Source organism: Apostichopus japonicus, chromosome 20 (assembly GCF_037975245.1).
Source record: "Apostichopus japonicus isolate 1M-3 chromosome 20, ASM3797524v1, whole genome shotgun sequence".
In the NCBI taxonomy this organism is placed as follows: domain Eukaryota; kingdom Metazoa; phylum Echinodermata; class Holothuroidea; order Aspidochirotida; family Stichopodidae; genus Apostichopus; species Apostichopus japonicus.
In genome coordinates this window covers 19,998,852-20,023,705 of record NC_092580.1, presented here as the reverse complement: position 1 = coordinate 20,023,705, position 24,854 = coordinate 19,998,852, and the positions used below count along the sequence as shown (strand labels likewise).

At 36.8% G+C, this 24,854-nt stretch overlaps 1 protein-coding gene and 1 long non-coding RNA gene across 2 annotated transcripts in view; one reads left to right on the top strand and one right to left on the bottom strand.

The window, feature by feature from the left end:
- Nucleotides 1-205: 205 nt before the first annotated feature.
- LOC139961149 (THO complex subunit 7 homolog) overlaps nucleotides 206-24,854 on the bottom strand; it is a 29,599-nt gene continuing 4,950 nt past the window's right edge. The window contains exons 4-7 of the mRNA XM_071960098.1: nucleotides 22,539-22,683; nucleotides 21,832-21,898; nucleotides 20,750-20,819; nucleotides 206-2,597 (exon numbers count right to left, since the gene is read on the bottom strand). Coding sequence (XP_071816199.1) covers nucleotides 2,515-2,597; nucleotides 20,750-20,819; nucleotides 21,832-21,898; nucleotides 22,539-22,683 — 365 coding nt within the window. The 3' untranslated portion in view covers nucleotides 206-2,514. The remainder of the gene's footprint in view (nucleotides 2,598-20,749; nucleotides 20,820-21,831; nucleotides 21,899-22,538; nucleotides 22,684-24,854) is intronic.
- LOC139961150 (uncharacterized) lies at nucleotides 2,623-24,847 on the top strand. Its single transcript, XR_011790753.1, has 3 exons — nucleotides 2,623-8,019; nucleotides 8,457-13,654; nucleotides 24,510-24,847. It is a non-coding gene; the product is annotated as an uncharacterized lncRNA (long non-coding RNA).

The following is a 24,854-nucleotide window of genomic DNA, read 5'->3' as shown; positions in this document are numbered from 1 at the left end:
GATGATGATGATGATGATGATGATGATGATGATGATGATGATGATGATGATGATGATGATGATGATGATGATGATGATGATGATGATGATGATGATGATGATGATGATGATGATGATGATGATGATGATTCAAATGTCAGACCCTCTTTTTTATATATTAATTTGAGAGGAGAAGAAGAAGAGAATAAGTCAATACAAAATAAAATTGAAGAAATTAATCATTTATTTGGAGTAAACATCAAAGGTGCACATAAGTATTAATACACATTGTTCACAAGCCCCCCTGCATGGCCAACAGTACTGTAAAAAGTGTTGTCATGATTTGTAGCATAAAATTCCAAAAGTATAATACTTTTTGCTTCCAATTCATAATCTGTGAAGACACTTCTTGCTAGAGCTTGCTAATTAATTAAATGAGATGGGGCAATACACAAAAATGTTGAAGCTACCTTTAGAGATGAGAAAGTCAAATATTAATATCATCTGCAACTTGTGGGTTGGACATTCCTTTAGAATTGGCATCATATGTAGACTCATCACCTGTAGAAGTTTGTTCTGAACGTTCCCTCGAGAGAAAGTCAAAACACCTCTTGCTCATTCAAGATTCTAGTCATTCTGGCAAACAGTGTGTGACAGAATGTACCTTAAATAACACTCACAAACCAACACAACAACATTAACCATGTAAGGATATCAAACCTATCTAACATAGTCAATCTTTGGACTATATTCTGACAGCAAGCTTTTATAAAGTATTTATATCTTGGGGATAAAAGTGAAAGTGTAATGAAGTGCCAAAATTGGAAATATACAACAGGTTTTCAAGTGTTAAAGATACAGCAACAGAAATCAGTTTTGCACATGAAACTAAATTGTACCCAGAAAACTTGTTTCAGGGTGTAAATCTCTGACACTTTTCCGACCAGTTTTGATATTTTCTAGCACACTTTGACCAACCGTAGAATTTAAACTAGACGTTTCACATTGCTCAATTCAAAATATCTAGATAATTTGTATCTTTATATAGCCAATGTGACACTGATGGTGTCTACCCTCCATTGGCCTAGAACAAAAATAAATCTTCCATTATTTTTCCACCGATGGGTTGGCCAATGAGAGATACTAAGAGAAGGCAGGAATTGCCGATTTGGTACCCCCAAACAAACAAACAGACACTGGTAGGTTAGCTAACGATGATTATGCAATAACAATGGCACATAGCTTATGTTTATTGCTCGAAACTAAGGATGAAGGCAGTGTCACTCTGACTGTCTGAGACATGTAACAGGTTTATATCGATACCGAGTGGACACAATCTCATACTAAATCCATCAAATTTAATATGACCTGGAGGAATCACTCCACAGTACGTAAACGTACCTACCACTGAGGGTTGTGTGACGTGCTCCCTGTTGCTATTTACATGTTATTTAGTCAGTTCGAGGACATAGGAGTTCCATGGACAACAGAACACTGCTATAACAAGTATTTACGGTATATTTGAGAATAATTACTTAGGTTTGGATGATAACCTCGTTTAGATTGACTTTCCGTCTCATAAAAAGCTTGATCTGTATGGACCCTGGCTACTATTCAAACATCTACTGTCAGAGTCTTGGATACGTCAGTCATACATGCTTGTTCAGGTGCAAAAACGACAAGGAGCTGGTGTTGCTTAAGGAGCAACGAATCCTTTCATCTGCTTCTGGTGGAGGGGGGTGGGGGGGACAGCACACACTCTGCCGCTGGATCCCTGCGTGATCACCTTGCTTGATGACAGCGCTGATATTAAACTTTAAATTGTGACAGAGCTTCTCTTTGGAATTAAGATATTTTTTTCAATGCCGTGCAACAAAAAATCTACTTTGAACTTGAGTACTTGCATGATAGACTTTAACATTATCATGTTAACACATCACTCTGGAACAAATCTAGTAAAATAGAATCATTTTAATTGATATGGTGAACACTTTTCTGAGCAAAAGTAGAGTTTTGATGACATGGTACATGTATGCATCTTCTTTTCCCTGCAAACAATGTTCTCTATCAGACACAACAAGCTACACCTAACACATGGAATCATGTTACTTGATATTATAAACATTAAGTTGTGTTGTCATAGCAGTCCAGGTAATATATGTATAGAATCATTAAGTTTCTAGTGAATTATGAATATTCGTGTTCAAATATGTGCTTTAGAGAAACATTACCATGCCGACAGAACATTTCTTTTTAACGATGTAACCTACCACATGGATTACATGTTACTTCATGTTATGAACAAACATTCAATTGCGTTGACATAGCAGTCCAGGTAAGAGTCACCCTGATGTCTTTTATGAAACATCATTTTCTCTGCAAACAGAACTCTTTATATTGTTTTTAACCAACACACTGGTTCTTATGATACTGTGCACTGCCAGTGTGTTCCAAAACATCTATGTCATGTGGTCTATGACATAATGAACTTTGACCTTCTCAATGGAATGATGCCACATCTTGATTAAAATAAGATCATCTATCTGTACTGACAACATCCATCGATGAATCCATATAAGAATCCAGGCTTAAATCTAAGGCATCTTGGTTCTCATCCTCTGTAGAGACAAGAAGAACAAAAAAAATACAATAAATAACAACATTTCACAAACTAGCTATTAGCGCATATAGAGTGATTGACTGGTACTTGCTTATGGCTGGGTTCCCTATAATTAACGAAAGCAAAGAAAAGCAAAAAAAAACAAATTCTCAATTCATTCATTCATTTAAAACATTCTGGATTAGTAAAAAACAGCTTCTTCCCCAAAGAAGAAGTGAAAGCACACAAAAGTGGGTTCTTACTATCCACAAGTATAACTACATAGGAACAATATCATTATTGTCTCATACAGACTCAGTGGTGGTACATTTTCTTGCCTTTTTAACTGTAAGCAGTATTGTGTTGCTGTCTGTTTTTGTTATCAACTTTCCTGCTCTTAAACAAGATGGTCGGAACTATTACAACAAAACACTACCCGGGTGGATTTCCAACTCAAAAAGCATGTATAGCAACAAAAATGCCAGGTTTTCTCATCGCATACGTTAACCCAATACTTCAAGCTGCTGTTGGAAGTCTCCGATCAAAACCTCATTTACATTTTAACTTTCAAGGCGGCAGTTTTCTTCGCAATTTTTTTTATATCCATTTTTCAATAAGATTATATTCTAAATCACATACCAAACCATGTAGTAACGACTAAGGCTATATAAGATACAATGTATTAACCACAGAATGCCCAGGGCATATTTATTTTTTTTAGAATCCAAAGCAATCACGATACGATCGACTTGCGCGATAACCATCATTTGGAACCTGTGACTAGTATAATCGATGACAATCTCGTCTTTAGCATTAATACTCCGTCGGTTTTCCTAAATTTGTCTGCGATTGAAGATGCAACAGATAGCAGCTGTTTTAAGCCATCACTTATACAGTACCTTCTATAAAAAGTGACACTGTGTCTATGTATCACAAGGTAGTTTTTTTTTATATTTAAACTCTTTTATTTAAAACTTGACTTTTGCTGTAATCTGCCGCCAGGCACTTTGAAGGAAAATGCAAGTGCTAACTGCTGATTTGCAATAGCCAAAATGAAAAAGCACTGCCAAACCTTAATCTTCCTGCTTAACAGTTGTCGCTGACGGAAATTGCGATAAATAGTTCGAAGATTTGAATAACTAAGAGCTGATGAGCTTGGAGATGATGATTTGATTCACATTTCATTTTCAGTAGAGCACACATAAATAGAACAATACAGGCATGTATTAAGCCGAAGGTTACCTAGGCGACTCGCGGATGAACAATTTGACAAAACATCCAAGGCTAGAAGAGATGTCCAAAATCAGGCTCTTTCTGAGAAATGAATTATCTCATTGTAATGTTCAAAACACGGCTTGACTAAGGTTAGGGCTACTCCTTAGAAGAGATTCAAATACCAAAAGTTTCTAGAGTTTTGAAACAACAACATCACCAAAAAAAGGGTTCATTCATGCTATACTATACACAAAAGAAGAAACAGTACAGTATGTATAAGGCTAACTGTTCACCCTCTGAACTCTGTCCTGATTTAAACTCTTCGTATTCGATTTTTGATTTAAACAGATCCACAGACCTTCACATCTTGCAAACTGTGTGAAAGGTGAACAGCACACAATCTGTCTTTAACAAATAATACACATATACGTATATTTACGGGAAAGGGATACGCCCAGACTTGGAAGACGAAACTCTCTTGGATAAGATAGTTTGCCGATTTTTTCTTCATCATATGATACATAGTTATGTTAAAGGGAAATGCTCAGTCTGAGCAGACGTAAAGTAGTAGTTGTACGAAATTTACAAAATCGTTGGAGTCAATAGCGTTGGAAAGCATCAGAAACGTTGGGTTGAAATGGAAAATGTCAGTTTGCAAAAAGTCTGATAAAAAGCAAAGGGTAATCAACAAACCATGGGGATTAAATTCCTGGCAATCTGAGTGACCAACAGCATACGGTCTCTGCCGCAATGAGTTGTGGCTATGCGATAAATTTTACAACACAATATATATACAGGAAACTAGGTTCAGAAGGGTAGAACCTTGAGTAGTTAGCAGATGATGCCTGGGAGAAAGTATGGTGGAAAATTCTCTCATTATCTTATGAAAACTTATAAACTTATGAAAACATATATATTTATGTTAAAGGCAATATTTCCAAGTTTCACCAGACACTTTCTTGGATTAATTGAAGATTTGGCTTCAACATAAAATACTAAATGATTTAAATAAAAAGTTCAGTTGAGGTAATATATAACATGAATTTAATGTATTCGGAAATTTTGCCTTGCCACTGAAAAAACAAAAACAGAGGGTTAATTTTTAATTTTATTATTTTTTCTTAATTTTTTTTTTCTCACAAAAATGAAGTAATATGAAAGACCTGACAGTCTTTCTGTTACATAATAAATCTTATGAATAGTGAAACACAACAATGCTATTTTTATAAAGAAAAACCAAAACCAAAACTCACAACACTGATGCATCATTAGATATCCAGCCTGCCAGCTGCTTTAAATGTATTACATTATGTGTTACTGTATGTGCAAGAAGATGAAGTCCATTATCATAAAGACAGATGAACAGATGAACCCAATGTCCTTTGACTTTAAATATAAAAATGTGACCACAGTTTTTACACTATACAAAGATTATATCTTTATGGAGTTGATGCAAATATTGACAGTTAAGTTTCATCGGTATCACTGAATCGCATTTCAATTTCAGAACGAAAGTCTCTCTTTATCTCCTTGCGATTATATCTCCGCCTTTTAACTCTTTGTATTTATACAGGATAAAACAGCCTAAGAACCAATTTTCGAATAAGCTCAAGTGTTTTTGTCATGCGAAATCCCCTCATGTATTAAACTTCCTTCTTTCCAGGAAACATCAGAGCAAAGAAACATTTCCATCACAGTTATCCGGTAAGCTGGCAGAAGTCCAATTCACTACTTGATGAGATGTTATAATTCAGTTTGCTCATATCAGAGTAGCGTATGTTTTCTCAAGGTTGTCGGCGAGGGCAAACTAGTGGTTAACCTTAAACTCTGTGACTGTCGTGAAGGAAATTTGTTTAATTGCCAGAGTTCCAGCGAGCAATTACGGGAAAACGGAAACAATTTTGAAGAGAAAAAAAAATTAATTCCAAAGATAACTCAATTTTTGGTGATTCCTTCATCTTGATTAACTTGTAGTGTACTTGACAGCTGGGATGATAAAGGTCAAAGGGTTGCACGCCCATTTTATGTCTTTGTGTGGTGTTTAGCTTCATAAATGCAGGTCTGTTCCAAAGCTATTAAAACTGGCAATTCTTGATTTACTAGACTCCAGCAAAAATTTGACAAAACCTGCTGAATTCAATCAATGCAGTGTAAAGTGATCATAAAAGCAGATAATACCGCAGTCATTGAAAATTAAAAAAATTAATCAAGAAAAAAGCAATCTGCAAGATTTAACTTGGGGGGTAGTACCCCATATGAGAAAGAATGACTAAGTGACCTGCATGTTGAGAAAAAGAGTGGAGTAATTTGTTCCTCTGCTGATGATCTTAATTTACACTGAAAACATGTAGGAGTGTGTTTTAGCTTGATCAATTGTGATTTTATTTTTGAGTCAATACTTGGTCTCAATTTGGAAGATTTGCTAACCACACGCTAAAAGCTTCTTTCATGGCAACGTTTACCAACACTTGGAGGCTACTGCAGGCAGATTTTGAGTGCATATGTAGAATGGAGATGGATATGAGAGGAGTAAAGTAAATAGCTCTCTTTCCAGGCATAGTCAGTGTGACAACAAGCTCGCTCTCCCCATATCGCCTCGAGCAACTGTCTGCAAGCTATCGAGGGAAGACCCAAAAGTCGGTCTGCGAACAAATTTCGGAGGGAAGCAGGATTTTTCCAGACGTCAGAAAATCTACAGATCTACAGTTTTCGCAGCTTGCCAAAGGAGATCTAGCAACTTATTCGTTAACATCAGGTCCATAGTCAAGGTGGCATACTCCTATTAGAGTCTATATCAATCCGCTCGATTGTTCTCCTTCAGGAAAAGTGCCAAAAAGCAGCAGGAGAACATCTTTTGTGACCTGTTATCAATCATAATCTAGTTTTTTGTGGCTTTCATGTTGAAGAGCATGAATGGAAGTACATGTGGTGAAAAAATTGGGTCAATTGAGGCAATTTTAGACCCCTTTAGGCTTCCCAGGAGCAGCGTAGGAAATTTGTTTACCACTGAGTGAAGAGGTTTGTTTACAAGTGACGAAAACTTCCGGCTCGGATAGCAAAAAATTTTCACGGTCATGGTACGGAAAATTGATGGTGCCATGAAAGGCCAACTTGTCAGCTATCCGGTGATGGGTAGCGTTAAGCTAGTGAAAACTTCTATCTAGACTTAAAGACCACATTACTTTTGTGATTTAGTGTGTAAGTCAATGGGGCTTGTAATGGGCGTATGCTACCTTAAGCAAAAATGCCAAATTTTTCATTTTAAGTGCTAGAAGTCCCAATTTTGGATCAAAGTAGTTGCTATGGTGTGTAAAAATGGTTTTCAAGCAAACGTCAGAAAATTTCACGCTTGGGTGATTTTTACGCATAAATTAGTATTACAGCCTTAAAGTACCACAAAGAGCATGTGCGTGTCCATACATTAGACTAGAACAGCCTTCTGAGCATTTCTAACCAGTTTTCCTCCCCAATAAACTATTGGGTCATTAAGCCTTGACCTACCAAAGCTTCCGTAGTATGATTCCTGCCTTGAATCTGCTAAGTAGGTGCCAAATGCACGAAATTCAAAATCCTTCAGAATCAGACCAAAAAGCCTGCAGTGTGTGTGACGTGAACGACTAAGTTCAGTGAAATTTGACATCTGTGGGCACCTAAATTACATGGTAATCATACTTTAGGTTATTTTTGCTAAAGCTGGAAGTACCTGGTGTTTAACTAAGGACAAAAACTCAGTTTCAATGCATGAAATACCCCTAATGTTGTTAGCTTAGGCCTAGGCCTCAGGTTCATAATGGCGCTACGTTAGTATCCTAGACCAAGTCTACACCAGCTGTAGCACAATGTTGTATGAGGTCTGTATCCTAAGTGGAGTGGCTGCTGAGGGCTAATACCTTGCACAGAGAATGTTTTGAGTCTTATTTAGCAAATAATCCACAAAGGTATGCATATTCTGCTTCTGCCAATGTGCATCAAGGGGTTTTTGAGCCTATTCACTCCTCATTAGTTTTCTGTTGTTTTGTCAATTTCAGAGAAAGTTGATGTGCTAAGTCCTCAGCATGCACAGCGATATACTTTGAATGGGTGTGGTATCAATGGACTCACTGGTTAGATGAGGTAACAACAAATCCCAAACAACTCTGACAGCAGAAAGAGATATCCTGATGCTTCCATGGGAGATCTACTGTAGTAACTATAGGAACCAGTGCTTGCCACCAATGGAGAATAAGGTAATTTGACGTTGTTGTTCTCTGCCGAGCAACAAATTTGAATGTTTTATCATGAAATATGCCCCCCTATCCACCTCTCTTCTCTTATAACTGTCTTTAATACATTGTAACAACCTATGCACAAACCTTTAAATGGACTGGATATGCTATTGAGGTGAACAGTGTATCTAGATAGCATTCCAGTAAGCTTTCCTTTTGACTGCTGTAATACTGTTACAGTGAGGCTGTTGTTTACAAATCCCGATGATCCAGTTTTGGCAAAGAACACCTTCAATTCTCTTCTTTTATTCTTAGTAACTTAACAGTTGCACTGGAGTGACATGCAATATCAGTTTAACATGTTCCAAACAGTTCAGGAATACATTGGGGTATGTCCTGTGGGTCAGTTTGTGAGGAATCTGCTGAGCTAAACAAAAGTAGTTTTCATCACTTTTCAGAGCCAGAGACGAAAAAGCCCTCACCGCTAACCCTTCTATGGATGATGTTTCTGCAGGTAGGGCAAGCCAGACCAAGTGGATTGTGATCAGGGATACCAGTAATACCTGCAAGAATCATAGATGCACCCAAATTGGTCAAGCTTATCAAAATTGGTGACTGGAAGTGTTGTTGCAGACATAGACCTGGTTACTGCTTACACAGTATTGCTCATATGTGTATTTACACACTGCACCGTGCATACTGAAATCTCTGAAAATACATCTTTATGGACCTAAAATGATAATTGCATATAATTCTGTTGTGGTTTATATTGTGACGACTATGAAAAGTATCATTTTGGAAAAAAAAAAAAAATTCAACTCTCACTTAAGGTGGCATACTCCTATTAGAGTCTATATCAATCCGCTCGATTGTTCTCCTTCAGGAAAAGTGCCAAAAAGCAGCAGGAGAACATCTTTTGTGACCTGTTATCAATCATAATCTAGTTTTTTGTGGCTTTCATGTTGAAGAGCATGAATGGAAGTACATGTGGTGAAAAAATTGGGTCAATTGAGGCAATTTTAGACCCCTTTAGGCTTCCCAGGAGCAGCGTAGGAAATTTGTTTACCACTGAGTGAAGAGGTTTGTTTACAAGTGACGAAAACTTCCGGCTCGGATAGCAAAAAATTTTCACGGTCATGGTACGGAAAATTGATGGTGCCATGAAAGGCCAACTTGTCAGCTATCCGGTGATGGGTAGCGTTAAGCTAGTGAAAACTTCTATCTAGACTTAAAGACCACATTACTTTTGTGATTTAGTGTGTAAGTCAATGGGGCTTGTAATGGGCGTATGCTACCTCAAAGCTAGCTTTCAGAATTCTGAGGAATGAGGGAGGGTCTGGTGGGTTATGACTCAGTCCTCATGGAAGATCCTGGGTCATCCTGGGTCATCGCCCTAAACATGTGTGGACCCTGTAGGCCTGATATTAAAACCTAATGCACAAAATAATGCCACCATAAATCCACCATGAACTGATAACATACACATAACAGGGATATGCTGCAAGTAATGTTTCTGCTTCTAAGGAAGAGTACTGACTTTTCTGTGTTTATCTTGCAGGACCCTCAGTGTAAAACATGCCCATTCCACCTCACACAAGGAATCATTTCCCTGGTAACATCCATGGGCAAGTAATGTTTCTGCTAATAAGGTATAGAACTGATCTTTATGTGTTTATCTTGCAGGACCTTCAGTGTAAAACATGCCAATTCCACCACACACACAGAGAATAATGTATCTGGTTACATGGGCAAGTTGCTACAGAAAAGCCAACAATGACGATTTTACACAATGATGAACAGTATTTATAGGTATTTTAATATCAACTCAACCAAATTCATAGACCCTCAAACTTCTGGAAAAGATATGCCGAACACACTATCATTGCATATATATATTTCTTCATTATGAGGGGAAAGCCACAATTTATGAAATTGCAAATTAAGATATTTTTACAACGACATGTAGGTTAATTAAAGCCATGCCATACTACTGTACAATATTGGATGTTCACAACTCACATTACCGTACGTACATAACGATGAGTACAGTGTGAGAACTAACTAACTTAATGCAGCATTGACTTTTGACGTTACCTGTATATAGGAGTGTATCAGAGTATAACAACATATATTATGTAGGTTAATTCAAGCCATGTCATACTACTTTACAATGCTGCAAATTCACCACTCACATTTACCATACATAACAATGTGTACAGTACTGACTACATAGTTACCTGTATGCCACTATGAAGGAGTGTATCAGAATATAACTATTTTGTGAAATTTGGTGAATTCCTTACCCATTTCCTTTCTTAATGTTTTTATTGCAAGTGTTCACTGATAAAGCTGTATTTTGCTTGTGTTTATGGTTCCACTCTGTATCACTGAGACCAAAACAATAGAACATTTCATGGACATTTTCAGGTGGTACACTGAATGAGGGCAGTACTCAAAGGTCACCAGGCATGTCACTCTAGTCATGGTAGAGCATGAGGGAGTAAGTTGCGAGGAGACAGGTAGGTGAGGGAATGACAGCCCTCAAACGAAGTAAAGGTTAATTATGAAATTATTAACGTTTCAGGATTTACCCCAGTGCGGACAAAATAGAGACCCCACAAATTTAATGTGACATTGTTTTATTTTTCCTTCTTGTAAACCTTAAGTTGAGGTTTATGGCTGGATTTTAATGTTCCTATTGCAGTTTTGGTGAACTAAAGTAGCAGATCATTAATTTTTGCTAGTTTTGTATCTTTCCTCTATTGGTTGAATATTGTACCTCCAGCCAAGACTATTGAAAATTCAGTACAAAATGCAATTACAAAATGCAATACAAAATCATTGCACATGTAAAGAAAAACCTTCCATCAATATTAAACTTAAGTATGTACATATCATGTGTGACTATAATGAAAAACAAAACCAAAAACAATGAAATTAATCATCCCAGACCATTAAACCACCAATTACTAATCACATCCATGCTTTGATCCTATCGAAGGATAACTAAAGTGTCATCGAATATAGTCATCAAATTCCCTGCCTCACCACCCTCCCCCTTTATGTTCCAATTATGCAAAGTATGCCAAAGTATTTCAACATCATTCTTGTCCAGTTGTTATTCCGTACACCACTGCAACAATAGATTCAGGAATTCTCTGAGCATTACACGTTAAATAGTTGAAATTCCACTCAATTTTCTTGCAAAATGTTTGTAGATGTCTTCTAGATCAATTTATCTATCTAAGATCATTTGTCCTACTACTCTACCAGATATACATCATGCTTTCTTTCAATATCCATACATGTTCACACTCTCTAAAGTTTAATCTTTCGTTAATTCATATTCTCTTTTGGCTTGAATGATGCAATAAATGTGTTGACTTGATTTCATTGATCTAAATTGAAATTGGAAAACACTCACACACACACACACACATTGATCTTTTGTTTTTGTGTGTCACACAAAGACAAAGGTCAAGATTCCCAAATGTTTTTCTGCCATCACTGACTTAGTCTTGACTTTAATAACTGTATGTGTCAACATGGTATAGGTACTACAAATCAAGGGTACTGTCTCCCACACAATAAAAATCAATCAGTCAGTACAGTACCAGACTATGACTCACTAGCTAAAAATAAGTTGAACTATTTTTTCATTCTGCAGCCATCGTTGTTTTGAGATGGGTCTATATATTGCGCAACTATGCAATCCATTATAACCAAACTTCAAATAGTTTTGTCGCAACGCAAGGACTGTCAGGTTTTATGCGGCATCTCTCGCCGCATAACCGTCCTGAAACTTCTCCATAAAACCGACTACAGCTGCACTGTCTCTGTAATTCATCTAGTAATGGCACCAATAAAGATCAAATCAACAACTAATTAATCATCTTTATATATATAAATAATGAGAGATTTTTTTTTTACATGGCACGTCATGAACGAACATGTCTCATTTCGTATGAAAGCATATCAAAACATTCCACAATAAACAAAAGCAAAGAAAAATAGGAAGGAATAGACAGAGTACAAAAACATAGGTAACATGTTCAGCTTTAACTTTTCTGCTGGCTTATGTCACAAAACATTATTGACAAATACTGACCATGCTTTTGACAAACTGTAGCGCTTAAGCTCAAAACATTCCATTTAAATTAACCAGAATTTTTCATAGCCACCTCTATTCACTGCTGATTCAGTCCATGTACTCTAGAGTAAGGCATTTCATTGCATGTTTCTACCAGCTTCAGAGAAAAACTGTTGGTTAGGTCAAAGGGCAATCTGACAAAAATCATAATATCGATAAACAACTGGATTTGAGCAGAGAAGGCCAGTAGGGTGTTCAAGGTTGAGGCCGTGATTTAGGGTCCATACACCTAAATAAGTGCAAGAATCTGGGTCAAGTTTTTTTGTTAGGCCGGATTAAATTCTTTCGTGACTTAAGTGAAAGTCTACTGAGAGCCCCGGTTGCAGGGTATGACAACAGACTTCACAGAAAGGGCTTAGTATTGATCTACAGAGGGCGCACTTTAACAATGATCAGTTTCACATTGAGAAGATTCTCAACGACGACATGAAGTCTTCATTTGGTGGCGTTGAGATTCAGATAAAGGCCCCTGAGAAAGATATGTCATTAGCACCCCCTGCTTGAAGTGTTAGTTTTGCCTCAAAGTATATTATGAAATAAGAAGAAATTATTACTATCTATCCGGTATTTCCCCAGGGCCCCTAATTGACCCTGGGCCAAGGCTGTAGCCCAATGACTCCCCACTATGTGTTGAGTCTCAGTGTCACTGTAACCGACAATATTAGGTCCTTTATTTCTTCTTTTTTTTTTTTTAGCTGATCTAGCATATATAGTATACAGAGCATTGGTCATCAAGAAAGAAGTGAATTCTGTTAAAGGTGACATCTAAGCACACTGTGCTATCATATGGGTGGCAATGTGCTGGGTTTTTTCAGTGTTTTTTATCCTTCATTTCTTTCAACTTTTAAACTCTAGGTTGTCTAGAATTCTTCAGAAATTCTGAATTGGACAGAAATTGGAAACAACAATCCACTTGTTTGCATTTCACCTGTCATATCTTTCAGAATTGACATGTTGGTGAACTTGTTTAATAATATTTTGTTACTAAAACTCAAAATATTTATGTGAGCATCTCCAAACAGCCTTCATCAGAGGAAAAAAATTATTGTAACTTTCATTTCCTGTTTATCAGGAAGTGCTCTAACAGAACTATAATAAAGGGCTTCTCAGCTTTCACTGATAGAAACAAGGCTAAGTCTTCCCACAACATTCTTCAAAATAGCTGAAAATTAATGACTTTTTCACTTGTATTAGCTGTTTTTTCTTTGATAAGAGAGGACCAAAAGTCCTTCACAGTTTTTGCTGATATTTGTGGAAGTGATTGGATTGACAAGATGGCCGGAGAGCAAGTTTATCGTTATGTATGCAAGCAAGCTGTAGCCCAAAGTTCATTCAAACCGGTGCATTCAATTCAAGATTAAACTCACATTTTTAATGGATACACAAGATTTAATATTTCAATAAACTGTGGTATGGATCATTCAAGTAATCCAGAATCCATTTTTAATTTATTAGTTTTGCATTGAATCTTTCCTGGATTTTTTCTTCTCACAATCTCATTATAAGGTCGGTCTTTTGTTTTTTAACTTCTCAGTCTTTGTTTTACGGGCTTACAATATAAGGAATTAAAACTATTGTAACAATGTAACTAACCAGTATGTAAGAAATTCATACATGCGAATGAGAAAAAAAATTGTCTGAAATTCACGGATGAAGGTTAGAACTTACTACTTACTGTGAAGTGTTCTATAGAATCTCACAGAAGACAAATTATTGTCTAAACTGGTCAATTTTGAGTCTGATCTATGTATATGCAAATATGTGCTAGTCCCACTCGGTACTTTAACAGGTTGCTTAAGCTTTAAAAAAGTAGTATGGGACTTTTTATAAGATTTGGCAGATCTTGTTTAGCAGATTTAACCTTACAAAGCTGGTCACCAAACACACATAGAATTACAGTCTTTGCAAACCACTGCCAATTTGTCATTTGAAAAAAAAAACATGACTACATTGGATACAACCATTGTGAGCCATAGCACTTATAATATCACAGGCAGTGCAGCTTGTAAACTGTCGAGTTGGATTAGGAACCTAGCTCCTTCCCTTCCATACCTGTGTATATCTTAACGACGACCGTAGCACAGCGCTGGGAGCCCCACTCTGTACCATATGTATACAAAGACTTGCAAATGACCATAGTTGATCCCTGAACTGTGTGCAAAAGTTAAACATACGCAAAGCCTTGCCGGATGAAATGAATTATCCATAACGGCCACCTTAGCCGTAGGAGTAAGCTAATAGCTCTGTGTGGAACAAAAAACTGTACACTGTGTCTCAAACACAGCTCGGGGTACTTTGATATTCACTGGTAAAAGATAACAGTGTCTGGGAGACGATTCTCTCGGGTAAAAATTTCAATTGGCAATTTGCCATCTTTTGGGTGAGTTGAAAAGTTGGTTCCGAGTCTTTCGTTTTAATCGGATCACTCCGTACGTTTTGCATTTGTTGTTGATTTGTCTGTACTTTTGGTACTAAAAATTGATGCACGCCAGTGACTTAACACCACAGAATGATGTTCTACAAAGTGACAAGGCATAAAGGCATAATTCAAAGTAGAGAAAAAAATAAGGAGAGGGAGAGAGAGAGAGAGAAAGATGAAGAGAGAGACAGAAAGAGGAGTGACGCAGGTGCAATGAAGGAGGTAATTGAGTGAACAGCGACGGCAAATTATAAATCATGCTGTCATCTTTACTCAGAGAAAGCGTCGATACAGACTTTTTGTAAATTCAAGGGAACGTCACTCAACGACCGTCATTAAACTCTGACAGATTACCTCGACATTTTCAGGACGGGCATAACTGCGCAATGAGCGGGGAGAAGGAGCAAAGGCAATCTCAGGAAAACACCTTGTTGAACAAAGTGGTTGTAAAACCTTTGTGCACATGGATAATGAAGGAAAGAATTCAACGATAAGAGAGGGTAAAATGGAATTAAAAGAATATATTGATATGCATTAAAAGCATGCATGCTGTCAGGGGCAAGTGGAAATAAACAGCAGTTTGCCTCCCCCCCCCCTCCCCCTGTCTCTCTCTTTCCATCTAACAACATTTACTGTAACTTTGTCTTTATTTTGGATCAAGGAGAAGGTTAAAGATGCTTCACCATAAAACAAAGTTGATCATTTCCTTCAAAGACTTAAGCAGTAAACTTGAAATATCGAATCCGAGCATTCAATTACGACATCTTTGTAGAATCCAACGGGAAAAAAATGTCCTTATTAGGGCATGGCATATAATATCTACGAGATTTACATTTCTTCATGTTTTATTTTTTCATTATTATGCAATCTGTACAGGACAATAACCTTACCTGAAAAGGAAATTATTTAGGAAATCCCTTCCAGGTAAACCTCCGCTCTTAAATATTCCTTTCATTATTTTTTCTTTTTTAAAAAAAAACCAATACTAGTTATTCAACAGAAATTCTCGATTTCTGAACCGATACCAGACATTTCCATGTCATGTGACAAATACCAAATTCGGTTAAAATATTTCCCGAAGTCACTGAAGCTGTCAAATCAAGGTCCGTTGCTAATATTTCCAAACGAGAACGATGGGATGGAGAAAATGGTGAATATCTATGAAACCCCTTCGAGGAACTTTCATCTGCTCTTCCATATTTGATCAATCATGAATGTTTTGTATTAAGCTCTGAATTTTGATGCCGTTCTTCCTCATGAATATTTGCCAAAATGCAATTACGTTAATGAAGTTTGTGAAATGGTTCATCAAAATGAAAAACAGTTTGTCTCCAATGTCTTACAAAAACTTCAATTTGGGAACAGTGTCAGTCAAATGGCTATGGGGGGATTTGCAAAATCATAATAACCCAATAAATGCAACAAAGCAACCAACATATACGTATAAATAAATAAATAAATATAGAATGAAACAAAATGAATTGGAGAAAGACACAAAAAAGCAATTTGGAGCAGAGTTAAAATGGCCAGGAAGCTTTAAGCTAGGTTAGCTAGCTACGCAAGAAGCCATTCCATGAATTAAAAGTTCACATACCCTAAAGAAATAAATTATAAATCGATAGTAAAGAAAACTTATCAATGCTTAAAAGTAAAGAAGTTTTAGAATGAGGAACAGTAAGCAAACTCAACGATAGCCAAAAGTAGTAACTTGTTGAATTCGAATGCAAACTAAACTCATCAATATTTCAAACGTATCAAGTCGTAGAAGGAGCGAGGATTCAACTAAATTTATCAATGCTACCTGTGATATGAACCAAACACTAACTACATATTTTGAGTATATGTAAACTAGAATCTGCAAAACTGCAGGTGTTTTTTTTTTAATCTAAAAGGTACATTCCGGAGGATTAAAGCGAAGGAGTAAGGAACCATGGAAGAGACCGTTGGTTTTTAAATGTCCTTGTAGACAATAATTTCAGTTCCTTGTTTTGTGTAACTTAATTTCCCCTGTAGTATATCATCATACACATTCACTGCACCACTTGCTACACATTAATACCCTTTTAGTACATCCAGATAAAACATATGAAGAAAGAGCAGGTGAAGCAATACTGATGGGCAGAAATCCCCCCTCTTACTCCTTCCCCCCCCCCCTTCTCCCAGCATTACTACAGTGATATCCTACCATTGGAGCGAACATCTTTGTTAAAGGGATACTTAAAACTTCATAAAGAATGTAATGCACCCAATTGGAGAGAGACATTTCTCAAAACAGTATTAATTTTGTTTTTATGACACAATGCTTCAAAATGGTTCATCTTTGTGATTCGCCATCCTTCTGTGGTTTGATGAACCCCAAGCGAGTGTTTCATCATGCTAAAAGCACTTTTTTAAATTTTTCTTTTATTTACTATAATTTTTTCTAAATTCTTGACAATCTTGTGTTGCTTTAAATAAAGACATCCTCCTAGATTCCCAGATCTACTCTTATTTTTTTTCCATTTTTTTACCAAAAATAAATATACATGTAAAAATTGAAAGTTTCATTTTACTGCAAAGGTTTACAAAGCAGATACGACCAGAATTTAATAAACTGGCTGTTTTCAAGGTCGCACTATTTGGGCTAGTAAAGGGATAAATGCCAGTGTATTTGGCTGTTTGCCAGTAGAAGAAAAGGCACTGCCACTGTTACAACCTCATCAATTAAAAGAATTGGAATGGCCTGTATCAAACGTTGCCCCTGTATTACTGCTTATTATCAACAAATATTATTGAACTGCTGTCAAGAAAACTGTACAAAAAACCGATGTGGGCGGTAGTTCAGGAATACATCATAGAGAACTTGATCTAGCCAGAAGTTTCTTTGTGTTTTGAAGCACTTCCCAGTTTTAGCAAGGGTCAAGAAATGTGAAATTCCAAGCCTAAGTTTGGATGATGCGTTCACACGGAGCAATCAGTGACGACTATGGAGGCAGGTAGTAAACTAGAGTGAGGTACATGAAATTTGTTCATTGTTAGGGCGACACTTAAAACTATTTTTGCCCCTCCTCCCCCCCCCCCAAAGTATTCAGAATGGCTCCCAAACACTCTGGCAAATGTCACAATGGTACAAATCAACTGGCATGAAAGGTATGTAAATATTTACATTCAGAACACGAATACCTGCTCCTGTAACATTCCATTCATTTGTGATGGGACACTGAGGAGCCCTGAAATTCTACTTATTTTTTAATTGTGCCCCACAGACAAAAACTTCAATAAAGTAAGGCCTTGGGGTGCTACAGGAAATTTATGTATCAGAGACTGTTTACGTCAAGGAGGGAGTGAGGGCGGGGGGAAGAACGCAGCATCTATGTAAACATTTGAAACATCCAATGTATCTATCACCACTGACTGTGACAGGTAATGACTGACTGTCACTGTCACCACTGACTGTGACATGTCACCACTGACGGTGACGGTAAAAATAGATGGTGTTGTCGTTCCATTGGGGGCTCTTTTGTCTGTATAAAGTTCTTTGCATTCACCTAAATATTTGCATTCTTTATAGAAAGCATCAACTTGATACTGATTGTTCTGGCAGAGTGACAATCTGTTAAATACCATGTTTGCTTATTTGATTTAATTCAAAATGATATTACATGAATTTAAAAAGAAAAGAAAAAAGGATTCTTAATGGGGTGTATTGTTTTACCACAAAGTGGGGGAGGGGGGGGGGGTAGATATTATTCACAAGTTTCTTTGAATTTGTTGCACCAGAGTAAGTCTTTACCACTTGTACCAAACCATAAACATTTCTTCTTTTTTTCTTGCTTTTGAAAATGCAATTCATCTTCCAAATGTATTATTCTTTTCTTTTCAAAAATAAATAAGTCCAAACATGTCATGCTGGTGCTGTTACCTAGTTTTTTTTTGGTAAAATTGTTTGGGTCACTCTCAGGTTTGGAACCAAACCAAGGCAAGGCAGTTATCACTTTTTGTGTCCCCTTTTCCTTTCTACAAGTCTTTGTAGTACCAAGCCTATCACTTCTGAGCTTTGGCCCATTTATCTCAACTTGTGTGTGAAACATGTTCCGTTCACAGTTGCCAAGCAAAATGTGAACTTCCAGCTCAGTCAAAAGTTACCCATTCCCCTGGAGGACATTCTTGCATTTACTACTGTTGGCCAGCTGAACATACCCTGCCAAAATTTGACAGGATAAAAAAGTTGAAACAGTTAAGAAAAAAATATTTAATATTTTAAAAAAAAAAACTCAAACTGAATAGTGACATTGTCACGACTAGGACGCTGTATTTGAAGACATGTCATACCTGTCTTTGCAAAACAATCGACAGCTTTCAGCGATAATTAAATTTGAGCAATTCTAAAATACATGAATATTCATACAATGATTTACAGAGAAGAGAGGGCATATTCAGCAGGAGGCACATTGACTGGAGGCTCAATTGTTACCAATTTTATTATTTTTTTTTTTAGCGGGAATAGATCGATTGTGTGCAAATTCTCCCAAATCTGTAATTGTGGGCATTCAATCATGACAAGATACGTAGTTTTCCAAACACTTTTAAAACAAGAGCAAAAATTGGATCTCTGTTTGTGCATGTTATTAGTAAATGATTGGAATTTTCCACAAAATCTCACTGACTGAAACAAACTCATCCATCAGCCATCAAAGTTGATAAATTCTCAAGAGTAACATGCTTGATATGTGAGTCACTTTGTTTTCCTTTCTTCAGTAAATTGGATTACTACTAAGATCTGAAAAGTACAGGTTAATGATTAAACAAAGAAACTCAACTGTCGAAAAGAGTATGATTTAAAATGGGAAGCTGACGAGCGAGAAAGTCTCCGTTGGTAAAAACAAATGAAACGTTAAACGACGAAGTTTGCAAGCAACATTCGCAACACAACATTATATGAAAGTATCGGTTTACGTGTGAGTTTATTGACACATAAAGGTACAATGGTACCATAGGCGTAGGAGGCGGGAGAGGGGGGGCCCCCAACCAAATATTTTTGTGAAAATTCGGGCAATATGCTGAGAATTTTTCGGGCACCTACTGAAAGAAAAATAAATTGCAATGAGTTTTCAATGATTAATTTTATATTATTATTATCATTTATTAATGAAAGACTTCCCCAAAAATTATAACCAATATGGAAGGGTAATAACACAGCAAATTATTGTATGTGATTGTGATGCGATGTAATAATTGATACATGCCTATATGATATGCACATTAAAATGTTGATTGCGCCCATACCCCGCGATAAATTTTGGTTATATTTTTCAGGCAAGTCGTTACAGTCCCCCAAATCACATTGGGCTCCTACGCCTATGAATGGTACAATGGTATGTACTTAAATACGTGGGGTTGGAGGTGGGAAGAAGAAGCAGGGCTTTTTTACAATTAGTCTGTCTTTTACAAATAATTAGAAAAGAAAGAGCAACAAAGACAAAACAAGACAACAAAATACAGAGAACAGGGTAAATACCAACAAAATTAACTATTGATAATTTGTGTACAGTGGAACTACCAGCATCTGTTGGGTTTGTCTGTTAGCTAATTAAATACTGCAAGGCCGTCGCACATCTATATGAATGAATAAATATCATACCGTTGCTTTTTCAAATCCAAACAAGACAGACGTGTACATCCTAAATGCTGTTGTTTTGTTGTCTGTCACGCATGAAGAACTCACCAGCCCATCAATTGAACGAATAACTTGTGAAAAATGTCCTTTGTGTGCAGCATTTACTGGGTTACATTTAAATGAAATTTGAAGAATTCAGCATGTGACTGCTGGTAAAAGCCTTCCTTCCTCGGTCCTCCATATTCTTCTTGTATTTATGTATAAATACCATTGTAACCATTTATATTATGTGAAACATTAACCCAAACCCAATGTTTATGTTTATGTGGAGTGTTAGCTCAGTGGTTAATGCCAGTGCCTTTCAATCATAAGGCCCCGAGTTCGAGTCACTCCAAGATTGATGTATGTCGTCCAGTTACAGAGTTGTAGACAATTGACAATTCATAATCATGGACGTTAAATATGAATCTAAGAGACTGACTTCGGTCAGCTTGCGGCTTTGATAAGCGAATTATGGCTTCTTTGTGAGTTCAGGAGGATCTAAAAAAAATACTAAATACATACATGAAAGCAAAGGAAACCTTACCTTCCAGAATTCTCTGTAATTCATGGATGGAATTGATCAGCACATGGAACTGCTTTCTTCGATCTTCAAGCTGTGTCAGAAACGGGGCATTATTAGTTTTTGATTGTGATCAAAAAGTTACCTCTATGCTATCTACGAAGCGCTTAAACAATTCAAATGATGCAACAGAGAATAACAGCTATTTAAAATATTTAAAACTACAGATATTTACATTACTGACAGTGTCTCTGGTTTCCACGACAACTTACAGACTTCTTGTAAACAATTTTATACCAAAAGAAGAGAAAGGGAAAGAAAATTTGTTCTTATTACAAGTGGAATTTTAGTAAAGCAATTTACAGCTACAATGTGTAGAGTGCATGATAACAATGCAACATTTTTGAGCTACTTATTCATTATGCATGATTTCATTTAGCATTCGCTAACATTAATATTTGCTTTCTTGGTATATCAATAATAATGTCAGTTGCATTGAACACAACGGCCACAAACAACACTTCAGTGAAATCTGGCCTCAAATTCATGACATCCTAATTACTAGCTAACACCAATTTGCAGCTTTGGAAACCTGTGAGTTCACTTAAAATGTGGAAACTGAATATAAGCACTTTCGCACAATGACCCCAAAATGAACCATAGCAGACATTTGCCCTCAAATTCCCACACATGTCTATTACAGAATTACCCAAGAACCATCTTCAGTAGGGATTGGGATATCCATTGATTGATGTGCAAAAACACTTTTGAGCACTTTTACCCAAAACTATTCCTATATAACCTTTGACCCCCAATACCACAACCCCCTTAAATGACACCAGTACTTGCAAGTTATTTTGAGGAACTTGGTTTACTATCCTTTCCAAGTCTGTGGATGGAGATGTTATTTAGCCATTTTCAAGAACGACTTTAAAACATGAACTTTGACCTTCAGCAACTTACATGCCTAACATACATGAACTGAAGTTTCACTGAAAATTAATAAAAATACTGTATGATGAGATTATTCATAAAGACCAAACTTAATTGACAAATTTCATGTAAAATGGCACCACGGAGATGGATGCATCTTCATATTACATCACCTTTCTTCCTAGTGTGTTTTTATTTTCCATCAACGAGCCAAGTTCTCTGTCCAATTCTTCAAGTTTCCTGGAAATAAAACAGATAGACAAGGTTGAATACATGTGAATGGCACGACTAAGTATAAGCATGTAGGATCAAACATGATCCTGCCTGCCTATGTAATCAAATCATCAACAGGAGAAAACTGTCCAATTAGTGATCTTAGGAATAATAAAATCCTGCATTCCACTGAGCCAATCAGCAATAAGTTGGTGATGATCTGTGATATACAATACTTCAGTAATTGTTTATAAGTTGGGGGAAATCGTAGGTCAAAATGTATCCTTGATTGTGTATGGTAAGTTCTCTATCTCTCTTTCTCACTTGAAAAGAAATGTTTGGTGCTGAAAAGTTTGGTTGGAGACGTACTGAAATTGTAACGATGTTAGTTACAGCTAACAGTCGTTTACTAGTCAAACATCTCCAGGAGGTTTCAAACAATGACTACAACTTTGGCTAGATGGACAGAGTTAATATCCTTCTTCTGCAGGCCCTGTGTACAGTTCGCTGAAACAAAAATTTCAGATCACAAAAAGCATACATTTGATACTATTTCACTTTCCTGGTCTTAAAAATATGATGTCAAACTGTCTTCTTAAACACCCTGCATTGATGAACGTATCTACGCAGTGCATGTAAACTATAAAAAGATATTAAAAATTCTTACTTTGTGGTCTCTTTCCTGTCTGGTTGCTTTTGAATCACTCTAGCCAGGTTATCGTACTCTTGTCGATGTCTCCTCACCCTCCGTGCTTCATTCAGCTCCTCCTTGCAGCCTGCTATACGGTCAAAAGCCTCGTTGATCTCACTCTCTGTGTCAGTACAAAGACAAGCAGTAGTGATAGTAACAGTAAAGGTAACAGTAACAGTGACGGTAACAGTGACGGTAAAAGTGATGGTAACAGTGATGGTAACAGTAATAACAACAGTAATGGTAACAGCAATTGTAACAGTGATGGTAACAGGGATGGTAACATTAATGGTAACAGTAACGGTAAAAGTGACGGTACAGTAACAGTGATGGTAACATCAATGGTAACAGTAATAGTAACAGTGATGGTAACAGTGATGGTAAAAGTGACGGTAACAGTGATGGTAACAGTAAAGGCAACAGTGACGGTAACAGCGACGGTAACCGTGACGGTAACAGTAACGGTAACAGTGAAGGTAACAGTGATGGTAACAGTGATGGTTACAGTAATGGTAACGGTAACAGAGGGGGCAAGTGTTTAGTGCTCAGTGCTCTTTTCTGTTGGCTTGTAGAAGACCTTATCTTGCATCAAAGCATCTAAACCAACTTATACCCTACCAGAATGACAACCGGCTGAAAGTATTATCGATGGTGGAAAAATCAACAGACCAAGATAAAGATTTTGTCCATAAAATCTCATCAGAAAAACTCTCAGCTTGTTCAGTTTAGGTTAGTTCTTAGCTTTTACATTGTGCTTGACAAATGCATTAAGGACTTGTCAGAAACTAGAATGCATTCTCCTTAAATTACTCCCAATTACTCATATCCAGGGTTCGGTTTCTTCCGGAAGAAACCTATTTCTTCCGGGGACGTGGAAGAAACTGGAAGAAACCTGTATAATTTTGGGTTGTTTGCATAACTGGCCATACTGTATGAATGATTCATCTGGACTGGCCCATGCACTGAGGATTTAATACAATGAACACCAAGAAAATAGCCAAACAATATCTGTTAGATTTAGGCAACAGTTTTTTCTGCAACTCCCTAAATTACAACTTGTAGTTAACAGGAGGACTTGTCATCCCAAGTTCCCAACAGCAAAAAGATCAAACATCCACAATTAAACACAGCTGGCCACGAGCCAGCCCTCATTTCTCACTACAACTTCCAGTCGAATCTGTAACCCTCATGTCTTGAGTTCAATCCCCACAAAATATGGTCATGGTGGTCAATGTAATCGTAGTAATGAGTGTGCATTGTAGTAGGCCTACACTAGTTTCCAGGGAACACTTGCCCCTCCACTCTGAAACTAGTTTTCAACTAAGAAGTGGGCTATAATCAGGACCATTCTGGTCTGCAAAATATTGCTTGCCCATAGTTGTTCCCTGAATTGTCCGATGCTAGTAGCTTGCCTAGTACTATATTGTGTACAGTATATGCTGGAAGCAGGTCATGTGCTCCAAACCTAGATATAGACTACCTAGATGACACTATAGTGCTTCTTGTCCATTTATTACATAGTTAGAAATCATTGCAGGTTTTTATGAAACTTTATCAACAGTTTTTCCCCAAAAAATGAGTTTCTTCCATTTTGTCCGGAAGAAACTGGAAGAAACCTATTTCTTCCGAGTGGAATAAACCGCGGTTTATTCCGCGGTTTTTTCCACCCCCCGGAAGAAACCTGCGAACCCTGCTCATATCTAATCACTAAATCAAACTGTCTTTCCATACTTGATGCAGAAAGTTTGTACAGAGATCAAATAACTTCAAGCTTAAAACATAAAAATATAAAAAAAAAAACTAAAAACTAATTTGATGTGTATATGTTCCATTATGTAACAGAGTATTGCACATCGTGGCCCCCTTTCCAAGTTTTCAAATTAATTAGTTAAACTTCCCAAACATAGAAGCAATTATATCAACATTTTATTTTTGTTTCTTGGCTAGGATTGTGGACGTATACAACAAAGAAGTAGCTGTACAGCTGAAAGTCATTACAAAAAGAATGAACAGCAACATCAGACAGCAAAAAATGGAGGCAAAACATTTTGTTCCAATGTGGTTGCCGTGAGTAACACAAAAGTGCAACTTATCTATATTTTACATTGGTGCTTACATGTTTCCATGAAATGTGAAAATGTTACAATTTGAACTAAAGACAAAACCCCTGAGATGAATATTAGATGGTAAACTGATACACTACACAAAAGAATTTTTTTTAATGATTGGTATCAGATTGAGTACTAAGTAAGAGAAAAAATAACTTCATTTTACTGAAAATTGTTTTCCCCT